This window comes from Sus scrofa, chromosome 4, assembly GCF_054392235.1.
Source record: "Sus scrofa isolate SSC_HxYL_T2T_F1_AM1 chromosome 4, Sscrofa_HxYL_maternal_Yorkshire_Landrace_v2.0, whole genome shotgun sequence".
NCBI classification, from domain to species: Eukaryota; Metazoa; Chordata; class Mammalia; order Artiodactyla; family Suidae; genus Sus; species Sus scrofa.
This window is the reverse complement of record NC_139386.1, coordinates 8,277,965-8,293,425: the sequence shown is the minus strand read 5'-3', so window position 1 is coordinate 8,293,425 and position 15,461 is coordinate 8,277,965. Positions and strand designations below refer to the sequence as shown.

Here is a 15,461-nt window from a genome sequence, read left to right as displayed (position 1 = left end):
GGGCTCCACAGGTAGTAAAGTACTTTTCAAATCGGTTATTTCATTTAATTTTTGCAAGAACTCTTTGAAATATCAATTCTGATGTTGAGGACGGGTGCTGCTTATTGGACACCTCGCACCTGTAACCCTATTACCTTTTAGCTCAGCGCTTCATCTCAGGGGCGAACGAGGTAACTCTTCGTTTTGTCCTCCTTTTACATTCGAGCAGGTGGAGGTGTGGGGAACTTCAGTCGCTTTCCTGAGAGCAAAGCTGAAAGAGGAAATGCTGGGCCTGGACCTGGGCTAGTGATGGATCTGTGCTCTCGATGCCGCACCTCGAGACACTATTATATACCCATTTTACAGATGGGGAAAACCGAGATCCAGAGAGTAACGCCACTTGCCAAGTCGTCAGCACAGGACTCAGTGGGATTTCTCTAATCCCAAAGCCCATGCTCTGCGTTATTTTTCTACACCTGACTAGTTGGAAGGGGCTGATGTTGCAGATGATGGGAAATGGATTCCAGGAGCTCGACAGGGGCAGGGATTCGGAAGAGGACCTGTTTGGTTCCCAGTGATGCACGGCACTTTCGCAGGAGTCTCCTGGGATTGTCCGCAGGCAGGCATTCCAGCGGAGAGGGTCTGCTGGAAGTTACAGGCCCCGGGGCTGGCAGGGCCGCTCTAGTTGCAGGTCAGGGGCTGGGCTGGGACCTCACACCCAGCTGGAGCCGAAACAGGATAAGGAAGTGCACGGTGGGAAATGCCAGGCCCACCTGAACACAAGGCCGCGTGCAGGGAGGCTGCATGGTGAGGCTCGGTCCTGAAGACACAGCCATCAGGACAGGACAGGGTCCCGGGTTTCAGTTTAGTTCAATGTGCAGACAGTTTGCCCTCAGAAACCTCAACGAGCACGTGCGCGATGGCCTCTGTGGTCTGGACGTTAGGTGGGCGCCCCGGACAGTCCACTTCCGGGCCAGGCCCCTCCCGCCAGCCCTTCTCCTCACCGCTGTGCCCAGCGCAGGGACTCCCAGCCCGGAACCCATCTGCAGCCCCCTGTGGCTGAACCCCCGCCCCTGGGGCGGCCCTCACCCATGCCTTTGAACGTGGCCCCCAGGACGCCTCTCCTGGGCCAGTGCCCTGCAACCAGTCTAGCCTCTTGCCAAGGCACCCCTCCTCAAATGACCCCTCCAAGGATGTCAAATCAGTGCCCAGTGGCCTCCCCCCCACACTTCTGCTCTGCTTCTGCTGTCTCTGTACTGGGTCACCACAGGTCATTGTCCACATAGCCCAGGTCACCCCTCCTGATGACACTGTTCCCCCAGAGGCTGTCCTATCCCCCCAGCTGCGTTCCCTCTTGCACTCTCAAGACCACCTGCGCCCACTGCGCTTCTCCAGGGCAGGCGCCGTGGCCCTTTCTGCTGGCCAGGAGCTCTCAGTGCCATTAACTCCGGGAGGGAAGGGGGCAGGAGGAAGGAAGCAGAGGAGGGGAGATGGAGAGAGGGAGGTGCCCAGAGGTGACAGGGAGGAAGCTGGGAATCGAACATGGCTTTCTCACTCCGAGAAGGTGGGGCTGGGCTCTACCACCTTTTAGACACTCGTGCCTGGTGGGGTAGTTCACAGCCATGGCTGACTGCGGAGTCAAACTTCCAGTGAGAACAAGCGGATCAGTCTCTCCCACGGGCAGAGCGGCTGGGCTTCAGTTCTGGGCTGGAGAGCCCATCCCTCACCTCCCTGTCTTTCCTCTTTGAGAGTAAATGTCCTGGGCCTTTTCAAATCCAGCCCTGGGCCAGGGCTGGCCAACCCCCAGAGCTGCCGCCAGGACCCTGTGTAGACCACACCACCAATCCGCATGGCAGACAAAGAGGGAGAAATGAAATCCTGACTTTATGAAATGGATCTGGTGAAGTTAATTGATTTGCCCAACATGACAAGGCCACAGAAGGACAGAGCGGAGACTCAAGGGCCAGTCTTTCTGAGTCCCAAGCCCCTGTTCTCGCTTCACTTCTCTTCTCTTCTCTTCTGGCTGCACCTGTGGCATATGGAAGTTCCCAGGCTAGGGGTTGAATTCGAGCTACAGCTACCTGTCTGCACCACAGCCACATGGATCTGAGCTGCATCTGCAACCTACATCCCAGCTCAGGGCAACGCCAGATTCTTAACCCACAGTGAGCTTCCTACACCTCTTGCAGCAAGGCGGTGGGACAGGTGCTTTATCGTTGAAGGGACTGAGGCTTAAAGAGGTGACTCATTTGTTCAAAGCCAAAGAATAAGAATGTCGGAGAGCCCAGGCTGACATCTTCAAGGCCAAGGCTTTCTGTCTCCTTCTTACAGTCCCAGCTGCCCTGGGCATTATTCTAGACCAGCTGGTCCCTGAAACAAAGCCACAGGAATACACGACTGGAAAGAAACGTCTAGACACTTTAACAAGTTATAAATATGGAATTATTCTTACAAGGCAACACCACCCACAGTATCTGTGAATTGTTCTGAGAACCTAGGGGAAGACTCGAGAGCCTGCCCTTTGAATTCCCTTTGAAATAAGGGACCAGTCATCATCTCGGCTGTCACTTAGGGTATCACTTTTAAAGGGTGACACCTTTGCCTGGGAAATCGGTACTTTTCAGGCGCCAAGCATTTCAATGGTTTCTGGCAGCCAGAAGGTGACTGAGGCCATTGGATGTCATGTTTGTGACAGATGGAAAGAGGCGTTTTGTCATGTCTCCAGGAGCCTGGAGGAGAAGCATGACAGGAAGGCAAGCTCTGATCCGCAGGGGCAAAGCCAAGGCCAAAGCCAGTTCCTGGGGCTCTAGGGAAGGCGCGCCGACCTCGGATGCTGGGGCCAGGCCTCCACGCTGCGCAGCCACAGGTAGAGGGGACAGTTTGTAGCCAGGCCACGTGCTGCGGAGTGTTTGCCAAGGAGGGGAGGGGCGTGAGAGCAGATTGTCGGCCTGCCCCATTCCCCTTGGAAGTGGAGGCCTGGCGGTGGGTGACCTGGGGAAAGTCATTTACCCCGTCTAAGGCTTTGTTCCTCTTTAACAAAAGGGACACAGCCAGCGGTCCCTGGCGCAGAGGTTAAGAAGATGTTGCGAGGCACCGGGCACACACCAGGCACCCACCACCTGCTGGCACCTTCCTCCTCTCCTCCGTGTGCAGGCACAGCCGCCAGTGGTTTAAGTTTGCAAATAATAATACGCCAAGGCACTGCTTCTGCGGGGCCTTTAGGCAGCACATTGTAGAAAGTTTTTAAAAAAATGTACATTTAGAATGCCAGGTGGGGAGTTTCCACTGCGGCTCAGTGATAACGAATCTGACTAGTGTCCATGAGGAGGCAAGTTCGATCCCTGGCCTCGCTCGGTTGGTTAAGGATCCGGCGTTGCCAGCGAGCTGTGGTGTAGGTCGCAGACGTGGCTCAGATCCCGCATTGCCGTGGCTGTGGTGTAGGCTGGCAGCTACAGCTCCTGTTTGACCCCTAGCCTGGGAACCTACATATGTCACAGGTGTGGCCCTAAAAAGAGAAAAAGAAGAAGCATGCTATGCAGGACTCCTAGACCTTGGGTCAAGCAGTGGTCTCTTAGCTATGACTCCTAAAGCGCACATGCACGGCGAAGAAAAAATATTTAGTTCTCTTCTGCTTCCCTTTAAGAGTTGTCTAATTTGAAAGTGGGGACATGCAGGCAGAGAGAGACTGAGGGGTTCAGAGGGTTCAGCCGGCGTCCCAGGCACAGAGGAAACAGACGGGCCCTGAAGCCATGCCTTCTGCTCAGTTCGCACCTTGGACAGACTGGGAGGCTTGTTTTTCCCACAGGTTCTTTCTTTCTTTCTTTCTTTCTTTATCTATTTATTTTTTTGTCTTTTTGCCTTTTCTAGGGCCGCTCCCACGGCATATGGAGGTCCCGAGGCCAGGGGTCTAATTGGAGCTGTAGCCGCCAGCCTACGCCATAGCCACAGCAACGCCAGATCCGAGCCTTGTCTGCGACCTACACACTACAGCTCACTGGCGAGGCCAGGGATCGAACCCACAACCTCATGGTTCCTAGTCGGATTCGTTTACCACTGAGCCACGACGGGAACTCCCAGGTTCTTTTTTAAAAAATTTATTTTTTACTAGGGTATGGTCGATTTACAGTGTTGAGTCCATTACTCCTCTCTGGCATAGTGACCCTGTCATATGTACATGACTCAGGGTTGATCCCGGGATTGGACACTGTTCCCTGTGCTATACAGCAGGACCCCATTGCTTATCCAGTCTAAACATGAGAGTTTGCATCTACCAACCCCAAACTCCTATCCATCCCACTTCTTTCCCCCCCCCCATCCCCCGGCAACCACAAGTCTGTTCTCTATGTCCGTGAGTCTGCTTCTGTTTTGCAGATAGGTTCATTTGTGCCATATTTTAGATTCCACTTGTAAGTGACATCATATGGTCTTTGTCATTCTCTTTCCGACTGACTTCACTTAGTGTAAGAATCTCCAGGTGCATCCATGTTGCTACGAATGACATTATTTTGTTCTTTTTATGGCCGAGTCGTATTCCTTTGTGTATATGTACCCACAAGTCCTAACCCCTGCCACCAGCCGGGAGTTATGGAGCACGACCCCACTTTTCTACACTGGGAGTTGTTTTCAAGTTTTAAAGGGAACAACAACATAGACGTAGTCAGTGAAGGGCTGGCCTGCCGCGGTCCTTCTGAGAGACATCGAAGGAGGAGAAGCCTCTGGAGAGTTTGCCCTGAACCCGGCCCTGGGTTGAGTTCTCACACAGCACCCTCTGTCCACCTCCTGCGGCAAGGTGCATGGCCGGAGCTTCAGAGTGGAGGGCGCTGGGGCTGGGAGAGGAAGGATTTTGTACACACACACACACACACACACACACACACACACACACACACGCACACACGTCTCCATAAACAAAGAAGCACTGGCTGAGCCACCTTCCAGCCCGGACTTTCTGGCGCTCTCCTGGGGTCCGATTCATCTGCTCCAGGTGTACCTTTCTGGTCGACAAAGGACAGAACAAAGGCTAAGATAGACCTTTTTTTTTTTTTTTTTGTTCCTCCTCCAAAATCCCCTGGGCTTTCACCAACTCAAACCAAGAACTGCTGATCCTGAAGAAGAAGAAGAAGAAGAAGAGGAAAGCGTGCTTTGGGCCCGAAGACTAGGGTTTCAAGATCAAAGTCATGTTAATTATCATCCCTTTGACGGAAATGTTGCTAAAATCGAAGTGTTACAAATTAGAGTGAAACTCGTGCTTTTAGGGATCCAGAAAAGACGATTTCAGTGTGGAAAAGATTAAAGAGAATACTAACACCAACTTGGATGGAGAGCAGATTTAAAAAAAAAAAAAAGGCTATCTCGGCCTTAGTTCGCAGAGTTCCCCCAAGTTGTCTCGGCTGCCTCAGTGGTTCCCCAACCCAGCTAGTCTGTGATATTCTGGTCACAAGTTTCCAGGTCTGGGCCTGTCACCCCGAGGGGGTCCAACGCAGGGCAGCGGCAGTGATGCTGTGGCCCCTGCCTCGCTCTTTTCTCCTCGGGCCGCACGAGCCTCTGCGGGACTTCCTGCTTCAGACGGGCCTCTCCCATTGCTGGTGGCTCCCGTCCGGCCACTCCTTTGAGTTCCCTTCTGCTCATGTTCAGCGAAGGCCTGCCCTGCACCAAGCTCTGTGCTAGGCTCTGGGCGTGGAGGAATAGCTGTGCTGGAGTTCCTGTTGTGGCTCAGCAGGTTAAGAACCCAACCAGCATCCATGAAGATGTGGATTCGATCTCTGGCCTTGCTCAGTGGGTTAAGGATCCAGGGTTGCACTCAGCTGAGGCGTAGGTCGCAGATGAGGCACGGATCCTGTATCGCTGTAGCTGTGGCATAGGTCGGCAGCCACAGCTCCCATTTGACCCCTAGCCTGGGAACTTCCATATGCCACACATGCGACAAATAAAGTGAAAAGAAAGGAAAGGAAAAAGAAAAGAAGAAAAGAAGTCATCCCAACTTCTAAATAAAATAAAATGAAATAGGAGGAGTCATCCCCCCCTCTGCCATCAGAAGTGCAGCCTAAGGAGGCTTTGTGCCCACTTGCTGAGGGCTCCTCGGTGCTATGAGCCATTTTCTTCCCTGAGCTGTGAAGACAAATGATTCCAGGACATTCCTAAAATACCTCCTCTGACACCCTGTTCAGACGTCCCTTACTGAGTCCTCCTGGTTACCTGGGTGATGCCTGCCCTGCATCCCGGGCTTCACTGCCTTCTCATTGCCCCTCGTGCCTAGGCTTCTATGCCCTCTCAGCTTTGCTCCTCACCACCCCCCACCCCGTGCACACACCCTCTACACTCCGGAGAAGTGGCTGGTCCATCCCTGCATCCAGCCAGCCAGCCCTGGTTTTCACTACACAGTCACCGGCGTCCTCACTCAAGCCATGTTTTTCTGAGTCCAAGTCCTGTCCTGACGTTGCTGGGATGCTGAAAACCAGCTGCTACCTGCTAGTGTTCTGGTGGGTAATCAGACCTCAATTCACCTGCCATCCCTGTGCACCTGCCCTCTGTCCTCTTCTCCATCAAGTCCCACTCACGTGCAGCACCCTCATGCTCAGAACTCTCCCCCTGCCCCGAATTTCCAAAGCACGAGAATCCCTGGCTCTCTCTTACCATGAAGCTAGAGAGCCTTGTCTGAGGCCACTAATATGTGGGTCCTGCCGGATGTAGTCTGTGTTTTCAAAAAGCCGGATGCGAGGGTGGGAACTCCAAGACAGAAGTTGCGAGGGACTTGCAAGGGACTACCTGTCACTGGGTTTATAACGATGCATCTAATGAAGGGACTTTTTAGGCCGTGACACGAAGTCAGATTGTAGGAGTTAAACACATGGCTGACAATATTCGGCATGATGAGACTGACTACCTTTCCTGAGGAATAATTCCACGTCAGGTATTTACATCCACTATCTCGTTTAATCGGGACATCAGCTCTGTAAACATTCATCATTCTATCCCCATTTTTCAGATCAGGAGCGGGAAGCCCAGAGCGACACGGGGGAGTTGGCAGGATGGCAGGGAGCAGAGCTGCGGTCAAAACCCAGGTCTGCCTGGACCCTGAGCCATGACCTTCCCCTTCGCCTCGGCCTCCCATTCACACAGGGACAGAAAGGGACTCGGGACCACAGCCATAAGACTGAGGGCGCACAGGTTAGAACAGGTTGCAAGGAGCCAGCTGCCTGGGTTCCAATCCCAGTGCCGTGACACAAGTGGCCATGACACAAGTGGCCCGATCCCTGACCCTGAGTGGGGTCCCCTGTAAGGTGGGGATAACCCTGTCCCCACCGCACAGGGTCACTTTGGTGTAAACCAGCCTTTCCACGCACAGCCCTCCGGAGTGCCTGGATGGCGGCCAGAGCGCTTCAGGTGATAATTATCGTGGTCTGTCGTTACGTCCATGGGCAGGCCACTGCGTGCATTAGCTCCCGAGTCCACACAGTGACCCAGGCGGGCCCCTAGCTCCCCGCCTGGCCCCTCTTTCCCCTCGAGGTAATGTCACCATCCCCCTCGCAGATGAGGGACCCACATGCGAGGTGGGTGGAGGGGTGTGAGGGGCGCAGGGGAGGGGCTGAGGAGCCGGCACCTCCTGGAGGCCTGGTCTTCCCCCCAGAGATCCCCCCTCGGACTCACCCCTCCCCCTGAGAAAGGGCCACCAGGCCTCCTGGAGCCGTGGCATCTGTCACAGAAACTAGCCCCTCCTGCTGCTTTTCATGGCAGGCCTGTGAGGCGCTCACTGAGGTGTCTGTTTCAAGGAAGTCTGGTGTGTCCGTGTGTGAGCATCTTTCTACTGTGTCTTGGTGCGTTTTGGGGGGGATGTGTGTGTGGCTGCGTGCGTGTGCACCAGTGTGTCTGTGCCTGACTGCACTGTGTCTTCCTGTCTGTGACTGTGTGGTCCTCGCGTGTGCTTGACCGGGGCAGGTCCTGGCTCTGAGGGGCCGAAGCGGCTGACTGAGGTCAAGACACCTTACCATGTCCAGAGGCTCCAGAAAGAAAAAGCAGCGGTCAGCAATCGCGGTTTTTCCCTGCGCTATTTTTAAAGCTAAAAAAAACCCAACATCAGCAAGCGGAAACTCATTGCCACTTGATAGCTAGGTCAGATTTAGATAAGGCGCGGGCCCAGGGCTGGGGACAGCTGCCGTGACAGTGCAGGCGGGAGACTCTACCCTGGGCCCCACGGTGCCATCAGCGGTAGGGACCTCGCCACCCCGCATGGGGAACGGGGGATGCCCCACCATCTCCTGGGCATCACGGGACCTGGGCAGTAGGTCCGTGGTTCCCGTTCACCGGTGAGCGTCACTCTCTCACCCAAGGCCACTTCATCCGCGAGTAACGGGGCTGGAGCTCGAACCCAGTCCTTCTGCCCCCAACACTCCCACCCCTGCTCTTGGCAGGACTCTGGGCACCAGCCACTCCGCCAACCCCCTGGTTCTTTGTCTCCAAGCAAGTGCTTCACCGTGAGGGCTGAGCCAGCCGTTGGCCTGTTTAACCACTGATTTTCCGTGAAGTGTGTGGTTTCCTTCAGAAAGATCGATTAAAACAAAGTGCTTGAAGAGAGGAAAGTTCTTTGAGCCAGCTCGCGATGGCAGTGTCACCCACGCCTTTAACCACTTCCTCACCGGGTCCAGGACTCCAGCTCTTTATGTCCATGGAGGATGCGGAGCTCACCAGCAGCCCCGTCCGCAGCCCCCATCTCCTCGCGGCCTGCCCGGGGCCAGCCCGGCTCGGCGGCCAGCCCGCCTCCTGCACTTTGTCAGCTCACGGGGCTTTGACGTTGAGCATCGTGAGTGTGGATCAGTGTGTGCGTGCGTGTGTGTGTGTGTGCGTGTGTGCTTTCTCTTCAGACTGAACACGTCCGGGGGTTCTCAGAGAAGCAGACCCCATGTCATGGGAGAGATGAACCTGCAGGCACAAGGACTCCACACATGACCCTGACTCAACGCCACCCAGGCTGAACACCCGGCCCTGGGTAGGCCGGGGTTTCACTTGAAATTTTTTTTTAATTTTTTTAATTCAAGTATAGTTGATCAACAGTGTCTTGCAAAGTGACCCAGTCATACATGTGTGTGCATTCCTTTTCTCATACTGTCTTCCATCGTGTTCTAGCCCAAGAGCCTGGCTATAGCTCCCTGTGCTGTAGGACCTCATGGCTGATCCATTCTACGTGGAATAGTTTTATTATTGCTTGAGCCTGGGAATTAACACTCTCCCTGGTTTATAGACGCTGAAGCTCGGTGCAAGCCCTGGGCTGAAGAGCCGCAGAGACCCTCTGTGCCTTAAAGCCTCTCATCTACAGGATGGGGCGAGAATTCCCCCTGCCTCCTGGGATGCTTGTGAGCTTAGGTACATCAGTATCTGTCAGATGCTGAGGATGCACAGAAACTCTCCATCGGGGTTAGCTCTTGTTTCTTAAGCATCTCACCCGCCCTGGAGCTTTGTGGATGGTACTTCCATCTCTGTGGTACCCAGGAGGGTGGGTGATGAGGAAGAGGGAGGTCATCCTTGGACTCCGGCCCAAGTCTGGGGCACAGAGCACCTACCCTGCACTGCATTCCGCTTCTGGGACTTGAACTCGACCCTCCTGGCAGACAGGCCCTGTCCTGGGCCCAGCCCCCGCCTGCCCTCTGGGCCTCTGCTCTGTCCAGTGCCGTTCCGAGTGCTCTGTCTACCCTCAGGGCAGCCTGTTCTGGTTGCAGACCCTGTGCCTTGCCTGTGACCCTCAGCCCTGACCTCTGGAGGCAGCACTGGAAGGCACCACCTCTTTCCAGGAAGCAGGTCCAGCGGGCACCCAGAAGCACAGGCCTCCCTCCCTCCACGCATCTGTCTCTTGTCGCTTTTAAACAGCGGATACCAGCATCAAGACCCAGGGGGGTGTGGGCACCCCGCTTTACAGTGTCCAGAATGCTTCCTCTCGTCACCTCAAAGGTTCTCTCAAAGACCCGGGGGGAGCAGCACCCTCCGGTAAACTTGTCTCTCGTACAAGGCCTCCAAACTCCGTGTTGCTGGTGTTTTTAGCTCCGGGCAGGGCCTCCAATGGAAGCAGACACCACGGAGGCAGCCAGCTCGGCACTGTCTTTACATCAGGAGCAGGAGGGCAGAGGTCAGCCCCAGGATGGAGGAGGTGTCCTGGGCGTGAGAACACACTTGGCATCGTGTGGGGGTGAGGGCAGGACCCAGGGGTGGGCTGGGGGGTCCGGAGCCCTGGCTCTGCCGCTCACCAGCTGTGTGACATTGGGCAAGATACTGAACCTCTCTGTGTCTTGCCTGCCCCTTCTCTGCGATAAGGGGGTAGATAACATTTACGTCTCAGGTCGAGGAGAGCATCTAAGGAGCTCATATAGATGGAGTATTGTAACTGTGGCTGGAACATACTAGATTCTTGATAAGTGCGAATTCTCCCCCTCCTCTCGGCGCCTCAGTTTGCCTATCTGCAGAGTGGGGTGGCAGTCCTACCCACCTCCTAGGCTTGTTGTGAAGATGACACAGGCGAAGCAAAGTCCTTGGGAGGGGACCTCCTGGCCGGAGGTAGTAAGTGCTTCATGGACAGTCCTCTCCGGCCCAGCCACCCCTCCTCACAGAGGCTGGTTGAAGATCTAGAACCTTCCACTTTCTGCCCAGGTTCCTGGAGCTCAGCAGAGTCTGGAGCCTCAGGCTTGTCCCACCTCTGACAAGACTGGCGACTTTAGCCAGGCTACTTCATTTCCCTGTGTTTTATTTTCCACATTTATAAAATGGAGACAGTAACAGCTGCTGCCTCACATGCTGTCTTGTGGATGCAACGAGAGGAAAAGGCCGAAGCTCTTGCGTTCACGCCCGTCCCCAGTCAGTGGCCGTCCTGTTACCCTTGTCAGCGGCAGCACCACAAGTGACGCAGTGGCGGCAGCAGTCCTGCCCGTGCTGTCCCTGCTCCCGGGGTGCGCAGCCAGCGTCTGAGCTGGAGGCGGGCTGTGACCCGCAGAGGACAGGCCCGGGAACCCACTCTCGTCAAGACCCCGCTCAGCTCACCTCTTCCACCCTGGGCAGAAGGCCTGATGCCACCACCAGCTGCCTTCTCAGAGGGGAAGTGCTCCCAGCGACCTGAAGTTTTCACAGAGACCTGCAGTGGCCTTGCTGAGAGCCTTTCCCTTCACAGTGACGGCGTCTCCATCACCTCCTCGGTGGGCATCTGGGTTAAAGTCCGACTCATCTTAACTGAGCCAGGACAGCTTGCTGTAGAAGGAGCCCTCCAGGAGGGGGCAGTGGGACGTGTCCACTTCTGCAGAGTCCCCCTCCCAGGGGACAGCTCTGATCTTTACCTCCGTTCAACCACCGTCAGCCCTTTGCCTCAATCTGTAACTATATAGACTCAATCTATCCCTCCATCCGCTGCCCTCACCTTCCAGGGAGACTCGTTCAAGATCCCGCAATGAGATGCTGCTGTGCCGCACTCAGAACCATGTCTGGTCACTTATGATGGAGCATGAGAATGTGAGAACATAGAATGCGTACATGTATGTGTAACATACGCGTGCTGTGCAGTAGACGAAGAATTGTGTTGGGGAAATAACCATTAAAAAAAAAAGAAAGAAAAAGATCACACAGTATATTGACATGGTGTTGATCAGTCCCGGCCTCCCAAAGGCCTGCGGGCTTCCGGGAGAGGGTCCGGGACTCCCACGCCTCCATGAAGGATGCGGGGCCCTGATGCCGTCCTGAGGTCCCTGGGCTGAGCAGGTGGATCGTCTAGACCTTCGGCCCTGAGTCTGCTTTCTCTTCCAGGGCGGCTCCGTGCTCTCCCCCGCCGCCGTCATCAGGCCGGACAGGGCTCAGCAGCAGGCAGCAGCTTTGGCCAAGGAGGTTGGCTGCCCCACCTCGTCCATCCCAGAAATGGTATCCTGCCTCCGCCGGGAGCCTGCCAGCCTCCTCAATGACGCCCAGAGCAAGGTGGGCACTCGTGTGTGGGTGGGGGAAGGACGTTCTCGGGTCTTTTACAAACAGAAACCAGGACTAGAGGGCAGACGGGACCCCCTCCAAGGCCACGCGGTAGGTGGATGACCAGGTGGAGCGAGAATGCATATTCCCTGGCCCCCCACCCTGGGCCCTGTGTGGGCCTCTGTACTTAGTGGACCAAGCCTGGGCCCCCAGGGTCGACAGTGCTCTCTGCACACCGCGTTTTCTCTGGGCGATGGGGAGAATGATGGGCGCTTACAGAGAAGGAAGTGAAAATGAAGTGACATAGGTGAAGTGTCTTGTCTGTGCCGGGTCCGTGTTGGCCCCTGGTCACTGGGACATGTACTGAGTGCTGTGGTCATGGCTGCAGTGGAGTGAGGCCACTGTGCCCCCTTAGACAGGACAGCTGAGTGCTCCCTTCTCCAGCCTGGAAAACCCTGCTCATGGCCCCCAGTCCCTGGCTGGCCCTGATATTAACAAAGGGAACACCAGCATGAATAGCTCTTGTCATCTGAGCTGGTTTAATCCCTGCGGCAGTGACTCAGGGACTCCTAGCCCTGGAGCGAGTCTTATCCTCAGCGCCTGCAAATGTGGGCTGAGCGGAGAGTGGCGGGAGCTGGTGAGTTCCTTGTCGTCTCCTGCCTTTGGCCGCCACCCTCGCCATGATCAGTGTCTCCTCCTGCCTTCCTTGTCCAGATACAGGCTCAGGCTTATCCATTCCTCCCCCAGGGTCTGCGATGCCTCCCTGGGACCAAACACTGCTCAGAGCAAGACTCGGCTCCCACCCCTGGCACTGTTGCCTGGTCTCCTGCGGCCTGTGGTCCTGGTCACTTTCCTCTTATTTCCCAGTAGAGCCTCGGATGAATAACCAGCGTTAGTGTCCATTATGGTTGAGACCTGATTAAGTGAAGCAGTGCAACTGGCTCTTCCAGTATCTTTAAAAAAAAAGGATAAAGTCCTTAGAAATAATGGCCCCCTTTGCACCCACTGCAGCTCCTGGCTGTGAGTGGCCCTTTTCACTACTGGGGTCCTGTGGTCGACGGCCAGCTCCTGCGAGAGGCGCCAGCCAGGGCACTGCAGCGGCCTCCACGGGCAAAGCTGGACCTGCTCATCGGGAGCTCTCAGGACGACGGGCTCATCGACAGAGCCAAGGCCGTGAAGGTAGGCGGGAGGAGGCTCGGGGCCCTGGCTGCCTGTGGCCAGTGTCCCTGGACCTACATCTGACCTTGATCAAGGGTCATCGGCTTACTTGCTTATTTATGAAAAAATCCCTGGAAAACCACATATGCAAAGGCTCCATAAGGAGTTTGGGAGGTGGTGGGGGATGGGGTTCAGAAATAAAACACCTCCCGAGCTCCAGAAATAAGACACATCCACAATTTACATTTGTGAAGGAATGGCTGTGGGAAATTGTGGGTGGGGCCAACCCAGGAGCTCTGTGGCTTCAGGGTTCCAGGCTGTGGGTACCCCCGCCTCACCAAGGATGCCTGTCCCCCAGAGACCGGGAGAAGGAGAGGCGGGGGCCTGAAGGGATTCCTGGCAGCGAAATCCAAGCACCAGCCCTCCAAACCTCTGAGCCGTCCCAGGAAAGCATGGACCAGGCACGCTTCCTGTGGCTTCTCGGGGACACAGCAAGGTGCCAGAGCCTGGTGCTGTCCTTTATCTGCCTGGGCCTGCACTTCCTGCTCAGGCCACTAGGATGCGGCTGCCCTGGAAGAGGTGGGGCACGCTCTCCCCTGGCCCGCCCGCCTGCCCCTCCTGGTCAAGCTGTTCCTGATAGGCCGTCTAGGTTGTCCACCTGCGATGGTGGCCCCAACGTGTGACACACAGTAAGCACACACCCCCTCAACACGGGGCTCAGACTGACGCTACTGATTATGAGGCAGTAGCATTGTAATTAGCAACAACCACAAAAATCATTCGTGCAGCCAAATGGGATCTTGCCTCCAGTGGGTTCCCCTGTTCCCCTGGGTGATCGCCCTCACTCCGGGGAACCCCTCCTACAGCGAGGAAGGCGCCGCTTTGGCACGGTCTGTGTACGAGGCACTAATCATAGCATTGACCATTGTGACAAAACTTGGGAAGCCGCTCAAATGGCCAGTAATAGGGCAATGGCTGACCAAATTAAGATTCATGTAAGCTATGGAATATGATGCTGAGGGTGAAAAGAATGTACCAGAGACATCTCTCCTGGCTTGCGAGAGGCCCGTGATGTGCTGTTAAATGCACAGCAGAAGGTAAGAACGCAGAGGATCGTGAAATGAAGGTAGCATTCGTGTTTCTATGAAACAACCAACCCGCGTACGTCTTTTAATATGTGAATGTGTATAACTGTATATGTTTCTGTGTGGTGGTGCAGGAGACACAGCAAGCGGTTAATTAACGTGGGCTTTCTCAGGACGTGTGGCTGTGTGAAAGAGAACACTGTGAATTTACTGCTGCTGATGTCACTGATGGTCATGTTACACATAACATACATGCATATAGGTGTGCACACACATGCGTATGGATAGAGAGCAGTGTGGTGTGTGTGCGTGTGCATGCGTGTGCATGTGCTGGGGTTGGTGGCATAGAACTGAGCTTAGTCACTATAAGCGTCTGTCCAGTTGACTCACGGCCACGGAGAGGGGTCTTTTCCCTCTGATCCATCTCTGCTTTTCTGCGGGGACCCAGATGGAATTCAGCTCTTTACCAGGCTGCAGCTTGATGTCTGAACCAGACTAACACTCAGGAAACACTGAAAACATGCCACTCTCCGCCACGAGGCCTGGCTTTTCTTCTCTCAAGTAGTGGGTCTTCACATGACTTTAGATTGAGACTGTCACTCGTTTAAAAATAGTTACGTATAGTCCTTGGAGTAAAAATTATAAGTATGCATACTCCTATGCTAATTGTTATAAAAGATTCAAAACAAAATCAAAAAAACCCTTAAAGCCTCAGAAAGAAACAAATGTTCTCACGTCTGTGCTGTGCGCTCCACCCATTCAACGTGGGGACGACACCCTCTAGGATAAACGTACTGGCCCTGGACCCTTGTCCAGGCAACACCTCGTTTCAGAGATGTCGGAGCAGAGGAGAATATGGCACCTTTGCACAGAAGATCCGATATCCAGCTCTGATTCTTTGGACCAGGCCCTGACAGTGCATCCCAGCCATTTCTGACCTTAGAGAGGAAGACGTACATTCGTGGGAGCTGCGGATCAGTCTAGACAGGTGGGGAAGGCAGGCCCTGGCAGCAAGTTCCCACACTCCCGCCACCTGCAGTGGAAAAGCCATCCATTGGTGCTATGGGCAGGGGATCGTTCTTTCTTTCCTTTTTTTTTTTTTTTGCCAAACTCTTGACACGCGGAAGTCCCTGGGCCAGGGACCGAACCTGTGCCATGGCAGTAACCTCTAGGCTACCAGGGAACTCCATGGGGACTTCTTATTGGCCAATTGGTGCTGGGGTTGACCAAAGGGAAGCCCACATTTATATTTTCGAATGATGCCAGCCTGTCATAACAGGGTGGTCTGCGGCTGCCTTGGTCTTTCCTGGTCCT

The 15,461-nt window shown here is 54.9% G+C and overlaps 2 protein-coding genes across 3 annotated transcripts in view; one reads left to right on the top strand and one right to left on the bottom strand.

Annotated features, from left to right (window-relative positions):
* Positions 1-15,461, top strand: part of TG (thyroglobulin) — a 224,048-nt gene that overhangs the window by 174,328 nt on the left and 34,259 nt on the right. For both annotated transcript variants that reach the window (XM_021088574.2, NM_001168418.2), the window contains 2 exon segments: positions 11,752-11,916; positions 12,916-13,083. In XM_021088574.2, coding sequence (XP_020944233.2) covers positions 11,752-11,916; positions 12,916-13,083 — 333 coding nt within the window.
* The window catches only part of SLA (Src like adaptor), a 58,157-nt gene that overhangs the window by 39,262 nt on the left and 3,434 nt on the right, over positions 1-15,461 (bottom strand). The gene's annotated exons all lie outside the window — the stretch shown is intronic.